The 19,749-nt window shown below is 43.0% G+C and overlaps 1 protein-coding gene across 8 annotated transcripts in view; it reads right to left on the minus strand.

The window, feature by feature from the left end:
- Sh3kbp1 (SH3 domain containing kinase binding protein 1) overlaps positions 1-19,749 on the minus strand; it is a 341,909-nt gene that overhangs the window by 17,712 nt on the left and 304,448 nt on the right. For all 8 annotated transcript variants that reach the window (XM_057759526.1, XM_057759524.1, XM_057759523.1 and 5 more), the window contains one exon: positions 12,089-12,174. In XM_057759526.1, coding sequence (XP_057615509.1) covers positions 12,089-12,174 — 86 coding nt within the window. The remainder of the gene's footprint in view (positions 1-12,088; positions 12,175-19,749) is intronic.

Genomic DNA, 19,749 nt, shown 5'->3' on the forward strand with positions numbered 1-19,749 from the left:
ATGGAAGGTGAGATATTGTAGTGATATTTCATTTGTATTTTAATAAATAAAGATTGCCTGAAGATCAGAGAGTAAAACAGCCAGACTGATCAGCCTGACAGAGCAGGCAATGGTGGCACACACCTTTAATCCCAGTAGCCACACTAGTTTGCCATAGAAACCGGGCGGTGGTAGTGCACATCTTTAATCACAGCACTAGTGAAGAATATAAAACTGAGGAGACAGCTCTCACACACAGTCTCATTCTAAGATTCCTGGAGGTAGGATCACCATTTCAGACCGAAGTAGAGGTAAGAGAGCCAATGACTGGCTGTTTTGCTTTTCTGACCTTTATGTTGAACCCCAATTCTGTCTCTGGGTTTTTATTAATTGTGCTACAATATATTTTGGTGGTATGGCTGTTGTGGGGTTGCTCATGCTCCTATAAGTAACCCATCACCCATGCTGTGTAAGCCCAAATAACTCATTGGTCCCAAGTTGGACTTTGGCAGAATCATATTCTGGTCTGTCTTTGATAACCTATCTGGGGGAGAACACATTTGTTCATCTCATACCCAGGGGAAATTTCATGTAATGGGTGCTAATAAATTATATTCTTCAGATGACTTGGAAGCATGGTGCCCATTGTCTATTATTTGGGCTGCCAGGAAGGCAGGGCCTTACCCTCAAAGTCTACCTCGTTCCTAGGAAAAATATGCTTGATATTCTGTTGAGGCAAGAAGGAGCAAATGAATGAATGAAATAGCTGAAGGAAAATGCCTACTCTGGGAGTATAGCTTCTAAACGTGGCTCTTAGTGGGACACAAGATGGCAGCTGCAGGGCAGAAGGCAGCGTTCTGTGCCATGGCAGCAGGGAAAGCGCTTGGCTGGCTCACTTAGCTCTATTGGCTGAGGTTTGGACTAAAAAGACCTAGGCATGTTGGAGCTTGGCCACACTCAGCAAGCATCTCCACGACAGATGGCCAAGAAGTCTGCCTCGTTTCTGTCACTCATCAGTAAGAGGAGGGTCAGAGTCCCTTGGGGGAACCATGTTTAGCCTCTTAATGCATATTCCAGCCAAGTTTAATTTTTACAGTGTTAGCTTATAAAGAACGTTCTTTTAAGCACTAACCAAACTAAACTGCCATGAAGAAAGATACCCCAGTGATGAGGTTCCTTGCTGCAAGGAGAACCTCTGGTTATCTTGGTGTGCTTCCACAGACTGAGAACTGGCACATACTTCTACTTGCTGGCAGGGAAGGAGATACACTCTTCAATATTGTCACGTAAAATTTCAGTGGCCCAGGGCATGCTCCTCATGACTGTGGCCATGGTAGCGGTGATTAAGGAAGAATTTCCATGACTAACTCATTGTGGTGTGAAGAAAATGTCCTAATTTTCATGGCGGTTTTGAAGTGAATCAGGCTGAAACCTGATATGTGCTTTCTCAGCCTGGCTGGGAAATTTTTCCTCCTAATGAAAAAGGTTTTAATGCCCATAAGCTAGTCCAGAACGATTAAGCTGGCTATCACTGAGTTCTTTCTTTCCTTCCTTCCTTCCTTCCTTCCTTCCTTCCTTCCTTCCTTCCTTCCTTCCTTCCTTCCTTCCTTCCCCCTCCCCCCCCCCGATTCAGAAGGATGAGAGGTTCTTGGCTTTCGTGACAACTGGAAGAGGAATCCTCTGTGGATATATGGGGGTGATTCATGTTGGACACGACGGAGTCCGCTTGGAAAGGGCTGAGCCTCTTCATGGCACCAGGAACTGCCCATTTTCCATAAACTCCAGTCATGCCCTATTTAGCTCAATTAGAACATGTAGCCTCATTTTTCCATGGATGAGAGGAATGGTCCCAGGGACCACAGGTGACCTAAAGCACATCCACTGGAAAACACAGAGGAAAAATAGTCCAAAGTTGCAGACAGGCCAGCTGTCATTAAAAGAGCTGTGCAGGCTCATGCACGGGCTCTGGTTATTCACTGTTGCTGATTGCTCCACACTTGAGAATGGACATATCACCCCCCAGCACCTCCAGAAGCCATCTTCTCTATGTGCCCCCCCCCATTTATCATTAAGGCTGCTGCAGCATCTGGCCTGGAATCTGGGTCCTCTGCCATTCAACAGATCACTACTAGAGAGAAATGTACAAAGAGCCTGAGATTATCTGTCTAGCTAACTCCTGCATTCTCGAAGACCAACACCATGACTTGCACTCCAGGGCCTGGGTTGGCTACTCTCCCACTTATACATGACTCCCACCTCGCCATTCACCACCCTGTGTTAACATTCCATGTTGACTTATCTGCCTCATTCACCATCCCAGGAAGAAGCTGTGGCTTTGATCTGTTTTCCCAGGCCTACCATCATTCCTGGCTCGTGAATGAGTACTCAAAAGTGGTTGTTTAACAGAGTAGCAAACAACCTCGCTAGCCTTGTTTTCCAGACAGAGAAGGGAGGAAGGGACGGGGCTGAATTACTTGAATCATCAGCTTCTTAGGACTGTTCTTCCACAATGAGAGGCTGTGTGATTTAAAGCCCACAGGTGGAATTTTGTTTTCATGTGCTATTAATGAATTTGCAAGATATGAGAACAGGGATCTAGGAGCAAGGTTGGCAGTTTTATAAGACTTAAATGGGAAAACTCCAAGACCACAGGGCTGCAGACACTTTCTTTGCAATGAAGCAACATCAAAAGGCACGGTGGGAAGAAGGAACTCTCACCCCACACATCAGCACATCAGCCATTCGGTGGCTGTGGAAAATCTTCTGTGCAAATTGCAAAGAGGGGCCCATGTTTAGAACTCAAATAGAAACCTGTGGCAGCAGAGTCACCAAGGGAAAAAGGAGCAGTGATTAGCACCTGCATCCCCAGAATCCATAAAGAGAGAACAGATTAGCCGCTTTGTTTCCACTCATAATCTAGGTGTGAGGTTCACATGGCACAGCTGCCAAGAGGATATATGTTTTAAACACATTTGCCAATACTCCACCAAAACCACGTTCCATGCACAAACCCATCTTATCCTCAGGCTATGCACCCCTTCGGATATGCTTATGCAAAATGAAAGCCAGAATCAGTCTCTGCTAACTTGTGAACCCACAACCGGGAGGTAGAAGGTAGGGGTGCCTCTAGCCAAATAAATGCTCCATACAGTCTGAAAGCTGAGTGACACCTCTTCCCTGCTTGCTTCTACATACATCTATAGCTTAATGGCTTCCGTGGATGTAGCAAAGGTTATGATAGAAGTCTGTTTGCTGAGTTAGACTTCTTTGAAGCTACGGGGTATGCCCCCAAATTTGTACCGTGGAGGATGAAGACGGTCGCTACGTGCAGCAAAGGCAGAGACATTTAATGCCTCAGGCTGGATGTAGAATAGGAACACCCTGTCTATAAGAGAAAAGTGATCAAAATACCTGGAAAGGAATTTTGAGTCTCTTTGCAAATCCAACATAGCAAGTATGTGACCCTTTTCCAAGCTCAGTAAAAAAAAATAAAACCAGTCATCCTAAAAACAATCAAAACAACAACAACAACAACAGCAATAAACAGATGGGCTGCCAAAGCCAGAACTGCCCTGTCAGGGCTGCACAGATAGAGTGAGTACGTGGCTTCTAATGTGACCCATTAACAGTGAGATCTGTAAGTGAAACCGGTTAGTTAAAAGCCCTTTAAAGGACCAAGCTGAGCTGGGCGGTGGTGGCGCACACCTTTAATCCCAGCACTTGGGAGACAGAGGAAGGTGGATCTGTGAGTTCAAGGCCATTCTGGTCTACAGAGTGAGTTCCAGAACAGCCAGGGCTACATAGAGAAACCTTATGTTGAAAAAGAAAACAAACAAAAAACAAAAACAAAAAGACCCATAATTAGTCCCTGTCCTGAAGGACCCAAAGATGGCTTTTGAAAGGGGTGCTGGTATTCAGGCTGGCCTGGTTCACCTCATGACACCCCTATACTTTGAGCTAGAAGGGGTGGCACTCAGGACAGGCTTGAGGTGCTCAAGGGAGAGGGCCTCTTCTGAATTAAACCTTCAGAAGCCCCAGGTAGCAGTTAAACTACTTACAAGGACTGTGTGGGCAAAGAGGCAATCTAGCAGAAGTATGTGATGTAGCCTTATTTGCTCTGTGGAATAAAATATCTGACCCTCAGACCAACCTCTTTTCTTTTTGGCACACATTTGAGAAATGCAGAGGGTTTCTAAATTACCCACAATAGCAATTTATGTTTGATCTTGACTTGTGTCCCTGAAAGGAAGTCAGAGTGACATATGAACACAGTGCACCCCATACTGTCCCACATATTTACCTGGGTGCAAACTACAACTGAGCCTGCCATTCTTTGGCTTGGGTTATACAAAGCATATCCCTGGTCCCAAAGGCTGTCTGAAGGTCATTGGCAAGGCGTCAGTACAAGCAAGCTGTACCCCTCAGATGAAAGTTCTTATGTCTGAGCAACTAACCCCAAGAGAGCTGAGAGGTGCGGTTCAATGTTCATACACATTGCTCTACCAGGAGACTACCTAGAAGTCTCCATGGTGTCAACTCCAAGTCAGTCAAGGAGTTCTCTATGGCAGGACAATGTAACCCACAAAACTGGAGTCATTTCTTGATGACCTGAAATATCGGAAAAACTAATAGCTGGCTCTCTAGTTCTGAAAGAATCTTAATGTGAACTTTTATAATAGAAAGTTTTTAGTAGAAAGAGGACTGAAAAGCCAATAGTCCAAAGCCAAATGATCTAAGTCTTTTCTCAGAATTTGCCTGTGAAACCCTTAAAAATGATTTCCTATAGAAAAAGTTAGAGGATTCAAAATTAAGCAATTTAATCACTTGTTAACCACAGAAACAAAAATATGTATGCTAATGATCACTCACCATTAATTGCTTCATGTATGTCTTACATAGTTTTACTACACAGAGATTTAGAATTTAGTACTGATCAAATTTCATGTCTGTTTTACTGAATAATTTAGACAGTAACCAGTAAATCAACTGACGATAATCTCTGATCTCAAAATAGTATTTTCTTTCTATGCAAAAGCCAGACTTAACTTGTATCACTTTTTCTACAGTAAATAACTTGCCACAAGCCTGAGAAGGAGAATGTATGGGCGCTCTCTCTCTCTCTCTCTCTCTCTCTCTCTCTCTCTCTCTCTCTCTCTCTCTCTCTCCCTCCCTCCCTCCCTCCCTTCCTCCCTCTTGCCTCCCCATCTTCCTTCCTCCAATAATTTGCCACAAGCCTGAGAAAGAGAATGCATGGGATCTCTCTCTCTGTTTCTCTTTCCCTCCCCCTCCATCCCTTATATCTATCTTCCTCCCTCTTTCCCTCCCTCCCTTATCCCCATGTTCCTCCCTCCCTTATCCCCATCTCCCCCTCTCTTTCCCTTCCCTCATAACACCACTGCTTGATGTTTAAATTCATTATTTCCAATATATTTAATTTACTTCTTTATGTATACAGCCACTGACTTCCAAAAGCTCTGAAATTGCTTTTAAAATACATTTTATGGAGATTCTCATGAAAATTAGCAAACTCCAAGAAATGCAAGGCTGTATCTGAGGGGTGTGTGCATGTCTGTATTTGCACACGTGCATGTGCATTCTGCTCCCAGTTCAGATTCTTCAGCTGACATCCGTGATGCTGATATCTAAGGCTGAATCTTTTGTGGTCATTTATGTGGCTGTCCTAGACACTGTAGGATGTCATTGACATCCCTGGCCTTTACTCACTACAAGTTACTCACTACATTCCTGTGACATGATGAACAAAGATGTCTCCAGACATCACTACCACATGTCCTTTGGGGACACAGTTGTGATAGTTGGTCATTTCTTGGAAGTTTGGGCTCCCAGCTTAGGGAGAATGCCATTCAACTCTGCTTCTTCTTAGGCAGCTGGTTAGTTTTCCTCAAATACCTGGCCATCTTTATTCACTATTCCTTTGCTCTAAAACTACATGTCACCATATTCTTCCCTCCCAGGGATGTTGCTGAGAAAAACATGTAAGCATGTGGGAGTCACCCAGCACCTGCCAGTTCCTTCTCTCCTTGCTTGCTGCCACTGCTGTAATTTCAACACTAGGAAACAGGGATCCTGGGAGAAGGGAGAGCACAGCTCAAAAGGTCTGTGCTACACCTGTACTGGAGCAATGACGGTAGCAACATGTAGTCATGCCATCCAAACACATATATACTTATATTATTCTAGAGGCAATCATCTGCAACTGTGCCTTAGAAGGGAATCAGGGACAGTAAGGACATGCTTTATTTCACATGAAAAATGCACATATTTTACAGCCTAAGAGGAGACTTCAAGAGAGTCCAGAAACATAGTTCTCTGTGTAAAGGATTGGTTAGCACTTAAGTCAGAAGCACCAGGACAGCAGTATTGTTGGTGCTGCTCTACATAGTCACAATTATTTTTAAAAATCACGGGAGAGACATTTCTAATCCCATACTTACACATGAGTAGTATTTACAGTTTTTTTTGTGTGTTTGTCTGTGTTCAGGCACACATGTGTGAGGAGGCCTGAGGACAAGCTTGAAATGTTGGGTGCTATTCTTGGGATCGGCCTAGCTTTTGATGTTTTGGATAAATGAACTCTTTCTGGCCTGGAACTTACTGAAAAGCCTAGGCTGGATGGCCAGCAAACCATGGAGATCCACCCACCTGTCTCCATCTCCTCCATGCCGAGATTACAAACACATGGCACCACACCAACATTTTAAATGCATGGGTCCTGCAGATTAAACTCGGGTCCTATCACTGATCTAGCTCTCAAATCTCATGTTTATATCACCCCTTTTTTTTTTTTTAAATAGGATTTTAATGTGAATGTTTGGAAAAATTTTCAGTTCACTATTCTTAACAGCTTTACTAGGGTATAAATTTTAAACTATAAAGGCATATTAAGTATTATGACAATAATTTTTAGTACATTTACAGAGCTATCTAACACAATGATTGAGTTTCTAAGCCTTCCCAACTGATCTCCAGATTGACTGGCTCTTAAATACCTAACACAGAGGGAAGTCCTTTTCCATTCTCTGGTCCAGAGGAAGCACAGTCCTCAGGCATCACTGAGTGGTGAATCCATGAACAAATTGAGGATAAATTTAAGTTAGCCTTCACGTTCTCTTAATCAAGTCTGCCGACTTTAAAGTCAGCACCTCTTGGCCCCCACATTGACTACAGTGTGATGTGTTTCAGATTGAAGACAGAGAGGAAGATTTCACCTTCCTTAAGTGAAGAGGGTAGTGGTAGCATAAAGAGGTGGCAACAGGATGCTTAAGTGGATTTGAACAGAATGGAACAAAAGCAAAGATGTCAAGTAACTTGGAAGGAATGAAAAAAACCTTTCTCTAAGTCAATTAGTTGAAGATAGGTGGCTTAGTTCATAAGTTGCTTCCCATCTGGAGGCCCGTTATTATGTGCTTCTGAAGGAAAAGAACTGAAAATCTCTTGATTGTATTAAAGTGTAACAATAAATCTCACCATGCGAGGGGAGCTACAATATAAGGGATAATAAAGGAAAATGTTATGGCACTTAACATCATGGCCTCTAATCTCCCATTCAGTCAGAACAGAGACTCTTCCATCACCAAGAGAGAACCGGACAATTTAATTTTTGTTTCTATTCATGCTCAGGCCTGTGTTGGAGCTCTTCCATATCTTCTATTATGCTACTTGAAAATGGTTGCATAGCTTGATACAAACAATATCTCAATCTGACATCAACAGCTTAGTTTTGGACCAAGTGATTTCATTCTAAATTATCGTTGGCTGACAGATGCTGAGAGCTACCCACACAAGATCTGAAAAAGCCATGTTCTCTAATTTAATATTATAATAATTTTAAATTACAGCTTTATTAAGAGGAAACACAGATTTATTTATAGAGAACACTGATGGTTTCTAATGATGATCAGGGATGCATTATACTATTCACTGCAGCCCACATTCGGACAGCTTCAATTGTCTGAATCACTAACAAAAACATTCTGGTACAAATACTGTCCTCCTTGATTCAAAGCAGTGGAATCCTACAAAAGCAGCCTTGGAAAGAGCCAACCACTGCCCTGAAATATCCTTTTTTCCTTGACCAACCCACATGAAAATGGCATTTCTGCCTTTGGGTTTAAAGATATTCTACCTCAAACAATTGCTTTTCCCTTGGCTTCTGAGATGCTGCAAGATTCTTTTTTTCTCTTTGAATGTGTATGATTTTGTGGAGGTTTGGTCTTCACACCAAGGTGCATCTTAAATCTCTTTGTGTTGTGTCAGAGTGGTATGTGTGTGTGTACTATGTATGTTCATGTACACACACACACACACGAGTATTCAGATGGTTGTTCAAATTGCATGTCTTGGTACACATGTGAAGGTCAGAGGACAATCTTGGGCGTTGGTCCTTGCCTTCTACCTTGATTGAGGGAGGATCTCCAATAGATCTCCACTGTATCTATAAGAGCAGCTGCAGCTTCAGGGGCTCCTCCTATTTTTACCTCCCATCTTGCTGGAGGATCACTAGGATTGCAGATGCTTGCTACTATGTTCATTCTATGGGTTCCCTCAGGTCTTTACTCAGAGACATTTCTCCAGGACCCCCTTTCAATCTTTTCTATCCCTCCCAATTCTTAATGGTAAATTCAGATTTTACCTTCTTAACCCAGAAGATATCTCTAAGCAAACAATGTTAATATAAACATTTCTATCTTTTTGCAGTCCACCAAGTATTTTTGATATAATTCTGGAGCACCAGGTAAGGAAGTCAGTGGAGATGCTAAGTAAGGGAAGCCACTCAGGCCAGCAGCAACAGATCCAGCACTCCAACGCAAGATTAGAGCCACTAATCCTGCATTCTCCTCCCCTGACAGTGCTTATGGGGAACTCTGAACTTCTGCCTCTGATCCCTGCCTGTCTCTAAATCCTTCGCCTTCATTTTCAGATCCTTCCCAGCACTGACACCGGATGTCTGGACAAATATCTAAGTCAGTGTGCTTAACTAAACCCATTTAACTTATTGGCATCTAGCTTTCTTTTATCCAATTTATTTATTTTATCTAAATAAACATTTAGTATACAAAATTTGAGGTTTGACACATCACTTCAATGTTCTCATCAGTGGCTTCTACTGTCTCTAGGATATTACAAATCCACCACCCCTAAACTCAGTTTGATCCCTACTTACATTTCCAAGTCACTTTCTCTTCTCCGCAGAAACTATCTACTGCAGCCAGACTGGTCTATCTATGGCCAAGATTTCAGAACTTCTCCATGGGATTTCCCTGCCTGCTCCCACCTCTGGCTAAGCAAATCCAAGATAGAGCTAAGTCTCTGCTCTTTTGTGGAGCATGTTCCGGCACGCTGGCACCCAGGAACATCCCGATCAGCATTATGTCCTACTACTTAGGTGCCACATCATCACATCTCCAGAGTCATTTGTTAGCCTGTGTCTTATGGATCCACAGAGGCAGACCTGTGTGTCAGAGTGTTTGGGTGGTGGATGCTCCAGTATTTCTTGGCTGATGATATAGCTGCCCCTCAGCATTTCCTGGAATTCAAATAATCTATCTATTAGATTGTTAACTTGTGCAATGTTAGTCTTCTGGGATTAACGTCTTCTTGGGAAAATGAAAGAAAAACCCTCAGTACCATCTCTGTGGGTCCCCAAATACATACAGCTGGGACTTAGTTTCCACAATATGAAAAGTACTTGGAGGAATTCTTCTCCCATTGATGCCGCCAGTATTTGCAAAAGAGTTGGTCAGACTAGAAAACACGCTGATCATACTTTGGCAATAGCCTTCCTAGACGACTCCAGACCCAAAGAAAACAAGGGTCAAAGGCTAGTGCTCAAAGAAAAGCAAGACACTTAGCACTGTGTATTCTAGAGGCAGAAAAACACCTCCCTTTGCTGTGTGAGGTCCCACCTGTGACCTTTACTAGTATTTCACCAATCAGTTGCTCTGGCTGAAAACAGAGGCTGAACACCAGACCACAGTGGGAGAACGGTAACTTAATCTAGGTCTTCAATCAGCTACTTTGTCCTGCTCCTTCCTACTCTTCCACTCAATCAAAGCTTGTACATGGCTAGCTTCAACGGTCAGGTTATGCCTCATGACTCAAAGGCTGGCTGAGGATATAAAGTAGCTTCTGGAAGCAGCACAAACATTTTTGGTATTTACAGTCACAACTAAGCACCCTGCACACAAGGTTTCACAAGGTCAGGCCAGAGACTCCAGGTCAGCACTTTGCAAAGATGGAATTCTATCAGCAGGTTCTGAAGAAACAGCATCCAATCTTGGGGGGAACATCAGGCAGATAAGAAGACTGCTCATGCCAAGCATTCTACTGCACCTGTAAGGCCTGCCAACTCGTGAGCATTTGTTTCTAAATTAAGTGGCCAACACAGATGATTCTGGAAATCTATTTTCTGTGTCAAATCAGTCCCACTAATGACTGCCAGATGTTGGGGGTGAGAGACCTGGAGGAAGGTAGGCGTGGTTAGAAATGAGCAACACAGCCTGACATGGTGGTAGTATATGCCTGTAAGCCTAGGATTGGCGAAGTGAAAGCAGGAGTATGTTGAGTTTGACGCCAGTGTGGAATATACATTACCGTAAGTTCTAGGCTATCCCAGTATGATGGTAAGTTTTAATTGTTTACTTGACAAAATTTAGAATCTCCTGGGAAGAGTGTCTCAATGAGGTATTGTTTAGATCAGGTTGTCTTGTGGGCATGTCTATGGGGGTATTATCTTGATAATTGAGGTGGCAAACTCCCCCACACCCACTGTGGGTGGCAGCAATCCCTAGGCAGGAGATCCTGAACTGTATTATCATGGAGAATACAAGATGAGTGTAAGTGTGCCTGCATTTATTCTCTCTGCTCTTGAGAGTGGATATGATTAGCGGCTTCATGTCCCTTGCTGCCTTGGCTTCCCAAAATGATGGACTGTATCCTGGCATTGTGACCTAAAAATAAACCCTTCTTCCTTAAGTAGTTTTTTGCCAGGGTATTTTATCATAGCGACTAGAAAGGAAACTAGGACACCTGAACTATATAAGGAGACCCAACCTAAAAAGAAAAGCAAACAAACACCAAAAACAACAACAAAAGACAGAGGAAAGGAAAAAGAAGTGTGCAACATGGGAAATCCTGGTAGTGATAGAGGTATTATGAACCCTGACTATGTTAGCAGATACACACAAATAAAATTGCAAAGAGACTTATACATACAGATACCAGAAAAACTAGGAAAATCAGAATGAGACTAATGAGCTAACACATCAGGGGCAGTATAGCACTAGAGTTTTAAGACATGTTAGCATGGGACAAGGAGGAGGAACATATGTATCATTTCTAAAATCTCTCTGTGAACCTATAGTGATCTCCCATCAAACATTAATAAGGGCAATTTTGAAATGTAGACTTCTAAAATAGAATGCAGGAGGATGCTACCTTATAACAATAGGTACAAATAAAAAGACGCTGCTCTTAAAAAAAGATCTGGACTCGAGACTTGGTATCGTTAGTTAAAGTTGCTGTTTACCAGATCATACTGCCGGTCACCTCACAGCCATCCAGATACAGCCCAAAAGGACTTCGACTTTTGTTTATTGTGAGTGACCTTAGCCCCTTCCCATTTATCACACTGCGCTGGTTTGACCTTGGGAAAGCAAGTTCCTCGTTTGTGCTAAGTGGTAATTACCATACACATAAAGAAGCTCATTTTAACACCAAAGTCAAAGTACTTAGTGCCACTTCTACAGTAAACCCTGACATTTTGCATTTGCACCCTTTTCTAGGCTGGATAAACATGAACTAAGTAAGTGCCTGTTTCTACCAAAACCTCTGTTCATCATTTCACTAGAACTTACAAGGCGTTTTGCTAAGGCCAGAGAGGCTAAAAACCCCGGGTGTTTTGTATTCAGGTAGAAATTGCCATCACTTACTTTTCTCGTGGAGCGGGGACACCTAAAACCCAGCAAAGGCTGACAGCCTAGCATTTTAGGGGTCACAACAGAGCCCATGCCATTACTTGAAGCGGCAAGCTAGGCCCTGCAGTTCTTTTCTAAGTCTCCAAGAGAAGCAAAACAGTGTCTTCACTCACCAATGTCATTGCTGCGGTCTGAGAGATCCTTGTCCAGGATGCCAGAGAGTGCGCTGCCCGCCAAGTCAATCTTTGGACTGTCACCCCTACATTAAAAACACAAGTCCAGACATTTAATAATCAGTGTGCCCTTGTCATTCTGTCCACATTCTGGCTGCACACACATTGCGGAGGGTGCTGTGTGTGTGTGTGTGTGTGTGTGGCGAATGGCACTGTTACCTGCAAAAGGAGCCAAAGGGAGGTAGTGAGAGCCAATGAACTGTCCGGCCACATGGGCTGTGGTATAAACTGGCCAGCAGACTGGATGGCCCTCAGTTCTGTGCATATTTTCTAAGATGGCTATTTTAATAATGACCCTTTGCCAAAGCACTTCTAGCCACAAACGCTCCCGCTGTCTCCACAGGATGTGACACAGGCTTGTTCCTGCCCCATGGCCAAATAAGCACTGGCAAACTGGCGGCTTCCCTTTTAAGGAATACAGAATTTAGCCAATGCTTCTTGTCAAAGGTCAGCTACTTTTAACCTTGAGAAAAGGGTTCTCTGGCCTGGGGCTGAGGCATCGGCCAGGCTGTTGACAGGCGTAAGGTGTCAAGTTGAGGTCTGGCAGCCTGAAGGCTGGCACTGGGGTACAAGTCTATAAAATTAGATTGCTTCTGAGTGGTCATGCCCTACCCCCACTCTATGCCCATTATGCCACGAGTGACTTCTCACAGAATCTGGACTGGAAGAAGCCCACATGCGGATGGGAATACATCTCCAAGATAAGGAAAGACACAGATTCTTTGTAGACTAGCCTGAGATTCCCTCCATATCCCTCCAAAAAGGCAGCTCGTTGGCCCTATTCAGGAGATGAGCCCCAAATAAAGTTATCCGAGGACTGATCCTTACCATGAAATGTTGAAATAATTGTTCCTATCAAAGCAATAGAAATAGTCCATCTCACAGCCTTTGCCAGTTGCCATGGCCTGAAGTCAGAATAGACCAGGAACAGACTCACTGCCCCAAACCTCTGTCTGATGGGAGTATGGAGAGAGCCAAGGTAGGAAGTACCTCCTCTGGAAAGACACATAGACCACAGGTCCACAAGGCATGATGACTACAGGCCACGGTCCTGAGTAGGGCTGGGGAATTCGGGGCACATGGAACACGATAATTGGGCACTGGGGGAAATAAAAAGACATACCTATAAGAGGCAGGACTGTGCCCTGGGGAAATGGCTCGCTGAATTAAAGCTCTTATCACACAAGCAGGAGGGCTTGAGTTCAAAATTTACAAACCCACATAAAGCCCAGCCCAGTCATACACATCTGTAATTGCAATGCCCCTAAGGTAGAGATTAAGACAGAAGAATTCCCCAGAAGTCTATGAGCCAGCTGAACTCAGGAAATACAGTGTGGCATGACTGGAGGAAGGCAAGAGAACAAGAAATCTTATTTTACACAATGTAGAAGGCAATGACTGACACCTGAGGTGGGTCTCTGAGACATGCGTGCACACACTTAAAAACATGAAAGAGAAAGGAAGAGAACAGGAAAAAAGGAGAAGAGGGTAGGATTGAGCAGAGAAGCAAGTGTACATGAGGTGACCAAGGTTCCCAGCACTAAAGCTTAAAGTCCTCAGAGGAGACAAACTGGCAAGATCAGCATGGGCAAGGATGTACTGGGCTATGTGTGTATATTTGTGAGTGTGTGCATGTATGTGTGTGTATATAAGTTTATAAGAACAAGCTGTTTTAGTATTGTTTAGATGAGTTCAGGGCTGAACTCTTGAAATCAGCTAACTTATTGGGGGCTCATCCCTGGAGATGACTGGTCTTCCCTCTCCCAGTAATCATCTTCTAGGAATGAAGCCCCATGAGAGTCCCCCAGTTCACACTGGCATGTCAGCACGTCTGTGGTGAAGGACTCATGGAGGGAGCTAGATCTCTCTTTTCTCAAGGAAACAGCCAACTTTAACTCTCACATACTCCTCACTAGAGGGCACAGTGATGGAGGAAGGTCATTGGTTAATTAATAAAGAAACTGCTTGGCCCTCATAGGTTAGAACATAGGTGGGTGGAGTAAACAGAACAGAATGCTGGGAGGAAGAGGAAGTGAGCTCAGATGCAGGGCAGCTCCTCTCAGAGCCAGACGCGATGAAGCAAGCCGCCAGGTCAGACATGCTGAATCTTTCCTGGTAAGACTGGTGCTACACAGATTATTAGAGATGGGTTTATTGGGATATGAGAAGTAGCCAGTAAGGGCTAGAGCTAATGGGCCAGGCAGTGTTTAAAAGAATACAGTTTGTGTGTTGTTATTTCGGGGCATAAGCTAGCCAGGCGGCTGGGAGCTGGGTGGCAGGAACGCAGCCCGCAGCTCCCTCAACAGCACAGAGGCAAGAACTACCGGTATCTTGTTTCCCCTGCTGGGCCTTCACTGAGGGTACCGTGTCACAAAGCCTGCTCTAGAATGTGCATTATGGAACTTGCTGGATCAGAGCAAGGTTGAAACAGAAGTCCAGGAAGAATATGATCTACTGAAGAGCTTGGAAGGGAAATATCTTCAGAGATGGGCCAGGCCTTTATTTACTATCTCATCCAACATCCTAAGGCTTTGGAGTCCCCAACTGGGGACCATTTTAGACTCCCTTTCTATACAGGGCAACCAAAATTTAGGGCCCTCAAGGCCACTGCTTTGGGCAGATACCAAGCCATTTGGTGTGGTAGGATGTGGGGGGGGGGCAGGGAGGAGGTATTTAAAAACTTCTGATTTTCTGGGCCTCCACATTCACTCATTTGGAGGTATAGTCATATTTCCACGAGTTCTGCACACACAGATTCAACTAACTGTACAACTCAACAATAAAACCACAATGACCAGAGTTAGGCATTTCTCAAAAGAGGATATCCACATGGACAATAGGTACATAAAAAATGGCTCAAAATCACTAACAATCAGGGTAATGCCCATCACAACCTTACATTGCTTAGAATTTCTAGTAACAAAAAGGAAAACACTTAGCTGGCAATGGTAATGCATGCCTATAATTTCAGTACCTTAGAGGCGGAGGCAGGAGGATTACAAGCCTGAGATCAGCCAAGGATACATAATGGAAGCAGGAGGATTACAAAAGTTAGTACAGCCTGGGCTACATAGTGATGGCTCCCCGCCTCAAAGGAAAACCACAGGTGCTGGAAAGATGAAATCCCAGTAACCTGAGTTCAATCCCTGGAGACCATAGGAATGTGGAAGGAAAGACCAACTCCATAAAGTTGTCCTTTGACCTCCACACACCCCCACACAAATATTTTTTTTAAAAAAATTAACACTGATCTCAAAGAAATAGAAAACTGAACAGTGATTACTAAAGCCCGAGGAAGGTATAGAGAAGAAAGAAATGGAAAGATAATAAATCTATGGCCACAGATGGGCATAGGAATAACCTGTAATGCTCTATAGAATGACTAGAAATTGTAGCCAACAGCAATTGATTAAATATTTCAAAATTGCTAATAGGGTTTTTGAACATTCCCAACATAAAGAAAGAATAAATACCTGAGGTGACAGATAAGCCAATCATCCTGATAGGATCAACATGCACTATATGTGTGTACTAAAATGTCACACTATACCCATAAATATATACAATTAACTATTTTCCAATGAAAAACAAAAATATTTGTCCTGGGGATAGAGTGTTACAGTAGAGTTCTTTCCTAAGGCATGTGAAGCCCTGAGTTCAGTGGATAGTACCACAGTAAATAGAATTGTACTTTTAAAAAAAGGGGGAGAGGGGACTGGAGAGTTAAGAGATTGTATTGCTCTCACAGAGGACCTGAGTTCAGTTCCCACAGCCATGCTGGGTGGCTCATAACCATCTGTGACACAAGCACCAGGGAATCTGACCCCAGTTTCTAGTCTCCACCAGCACCTACACTCAAGTATGTGTGTGTGCATGCATGCGTGTGTGTGTGCATGCGTGCATGCAAGTACACATTCTTTTGTGCAGGCACACAGTTTAAAAAGTTGAAACGAAGAAGAAATGAAAATACTTAGGGGAAAGTCACATGTTGATCGTAGGTTTTTCTTGTCAGCATTCCATAAAGAGTATGGTAATAACACCATAGCATGATATCTAGAGTGAAGCATGATTGTAAGTAATAAAGGTGATTCAAAGTACAGGGAGCACTGGGTACACTATATATAAATATTATACCACTGCATTGGAAGGAAGAGTGTGCTTGGCTTTTGGCATCCGGGAAGGGAGGCTTCTAAAAGCCGTCAAAAGACAAGCTAGTTTGACATCCTGGTGGGTAGCTGAAGCATATCAGTGGAGCTGATGGTGAGGAGGAGGGTTGCTTCTGAACTGATCACATGTTCTTCAAAATTTGACTGCTTCAGAACGGATGGTTTCATGATGTATTTTGGCTACTCTCAGTCTTAGAGCTGCTGTGTCCTTCTTTGAGTTAACAGCTGGAAGTTTCTTATCAAATGAGAGCCTATCTCAAGGGTTGGAGATGACTTCAGTGCCCATTATTACTATATGACTCAACTCTTTTATTCTCTTATAGGTCTTTGTTTTTCTTTTGGAAATAGTGTTTTAACCTTTTAGTTTATTTCATATGTTTGTGTGGGGCATGTCTGCATGCATTTGAGTGGTATATGTGCTTGTGGTATGCATATGTGTACATGTGCCTATGCAGTCCGAGACTGATATTGGCTATCTTCCTTGATCACCCTCTCCTTATTTGTCACTCTTAGACCCCACATGAAGATATGGTCATGCCGTGTTTTTCTCTTCGTCTCAAGTTTATTTCACCTGCTATACCATGAAATTTTGAAAGTTACTCAGACCTGTGGAATATCATAGGACAAATTAATTGAGTTTTAAGACTAGGATATAGATTTTAAATGTTCATATGCTTTGAACCCACTTCTTTTTTTTTTTTTTTTTTTTTTGGTTTTTCGAGACACGGTTTCTCTGTGGCTTTGGAGCCTGTCCTGGAACTAGCTCTTGTAGACCAGGCTGGTCTCAAACTCACAGAGATCCGCCTGCCTCTGCCTCCCAAGTGCTGGGATTAAAGGCATGCACCACCACTGCCCGGCTTTGAACCCACTTCTGAGCCACAGTTTGGACCATATGAAAGATATAGTCTGTAATAAATAGGTTCCATGCATTGTTGTATTGTTTACAATGAAGAACGCCCCCCTCACAAATAAAAAAACCAATGGACTATTTTACATCTAGGGAAACATTTGAGTAAACCATGGCATTTGATGGGCTTTTATGAGGCATTTAAATGGCACTTACAAACAGGTTTCTTCTGACAAGAATGAATGCCTATATTACAATGTTAGAGAACAAAGGCAGGGTAACAATGGCATGCACGGGAACATGCATCCTCCCACATGCCTCCCTTATGTGTTAGGAAGAGGAATTCTTTTTTAAGACTAGAAGAATATTTATGGCAACAATTCCTGGGAAGTGATGAGTGATTTTTTCATTACCCAGCTCAGTGCCTGAAAAATACCTGTGGAATCCAGGAACACCGGCCAATGTTTTTGAAATGGGAATGCATTATACAGTTGTATAATAGATGCATTTTCTCCAAGTCATAAAGGTTTATGATCATCTATATGATAACACCTGTATAAGATTGACAAAAACCAAGCTGAATCATACACAGGAAAAATATGGGCAAGTAATATTTTTTTTTAAATGTGAATAGTACTTGTCTCAGGAATAAGTTTATAGGGGATTTCCTTCCATTTATTTTTAAAGATTTATTTTCCCTTCTATTCATGTGTATGTTTGTTTATCTATGTGAGTATATGCTACCTGAGTGCAGGAAACCAAAGATACCATTGGATTCCCTGGAGGTGGAGTTATAAGCAATTGCCAGCCACCTGACATGGGTGCTGGGAATTGAACTCAAATTCTCTGGAAAAACAATAAGTACTCACAACTGCTGAGCCATCCCTCCAGCCCCTTTTTCTTCTATTCACATTTTTAATTTATTATAGGGCTGGAGAGATGGCTCAGAACTTAGGAACACTTGTTGCTCTTGTAGAGGACCTGGGTTTGGTTCCCAGCACCCTCACAGTGGCTCACAACCATTTATAACTCCAGTTCCAGAGGATGTTTTGCCTGCATGTATGGATGTGCACGGAGTACATGCCTGGTACTTGTGGCAGTCAGAAGAGGTAGTGCTTGGATTTGAACTTAGGTCCTTTGGAAGAGTGGCAAGTGGTCTTAAATACTAAGCCAGCTCTCCGGGCCATGCAAAAGAGAATCTTGGCATGTCTTCCCTCCTAGTATAATGCTCCTATAACTATGATAAGCTAAATGTCTGCTGTTTACACTGCTCAGGTAGTTTATTATGGTAGCCTGGGCAAATTAATACAGCATTAAGTCTAAAGAATTGAATACATTCTAACATAGCATCCATCCATCAACATAGAACTTTTGCTGTAAAGGGCATCTGGGGTTCACAATTGAAACAAATATAGAGTATAATACAAATGAAAAATACAGTTGCAAATAACACATAGCTACTAAAGGCTCTATCCCCAATTTCAGGATCTCTGTTCTGATGGCACTTGATAAAAAGGAAAAATATATCAGATGTTAGGGTGATTTCCTCTCGAATGGCATTTGTAGTGAACTCTTGCCAAGGAGGGTTTCTACCTAAGGGAATAGTTTCATGCTTCTGTGGCTTATCTGAGGCTCTACAGGCTGAAGCATGGGGAATCAGCCTGAAGAAATAGGAACTAACCATCCCCAAGTGACTTCCCTAGATTCCAGAACATGGACCATACTTGGATAAGGAGACTGGAATACTGGCTCTTCTCTCTAATTGAGCTCTCTGATCCCTCATGCCAAGAGCTAGACACGGGTTTCAGTTGAAGTGCTCTTCTATCTAGAGCTAGAAGCAAGCCTATTTTGAAAACACAGTAGGTGTAGTTTAAAAAAAGTTCTGATCCTTCCAAGTAGGGAAGCTGCAGCTGGTGTTTTGACAGTGTTCAGACTGTGGGTGTGTAAGCATTTTACAATGTCTATTTGTAAATGCCTTTCACTATATTTATAGCCTCTTTACAATGATGCTAATGAATTTCAGTCCTGAAAAATACCAGAATTTCTGAAATTTACTGAAGCACAAGTCTCTAGTGGATGATACCCAATGGGGATGCAGCTCTTGATGGTCTCCATTCTACCACAGTCTGTTCACTACAAGGGTACCATTTTTTTTCCAGAAAGGATGCTATTGAACCCTAAAAAAGAGAAAAGAGCTCATTCTTTCATTTACTGGCTCCTGCCAGCGTTTTTCCTCTGTTGGGTTTCTATACCCACAACAATTAAAAGGAGAACACAGGAGAAAGCTGGTTATGAATAGCACCATCTAACCAAAGACAGCAGAACAAGGCTGCCCAGATTCACACTCCCTCCTTCTAAAGGAACATTGGGGAAGAGGGTATAGGAAGACTGTAAGAGCCAGAAGTTGTGGATGACGAGTAGGAAACAGTTTTCTTGGCATATCAGGGCATGGACACATGCAAACTCACAGCTGTTGTGATAATACACACAAAAACTCAAGCCAAACTAAATCCCAGCAAGGAGGGGTAGGTAGGCATAAAGTCCCACCCCTAGCTGAGCAGTTATTGACATCCAGTGTGACCCAATGG

Source organism: Chionomys nivalis, chromosome X, assembly GCF_950005125.1.
Source record: "Chionomys nivalis chromosome X, mChiNiv1.1, whole genome shotgun sequence".
In the NCBI taxonomy this organism is placed as follows: domain Eukaryota; kingdom Metazoa; phylum Chordata; class Mammalia; order Rodentia; family Cricetidae; genus Chionomys; species Chionomys nivalis.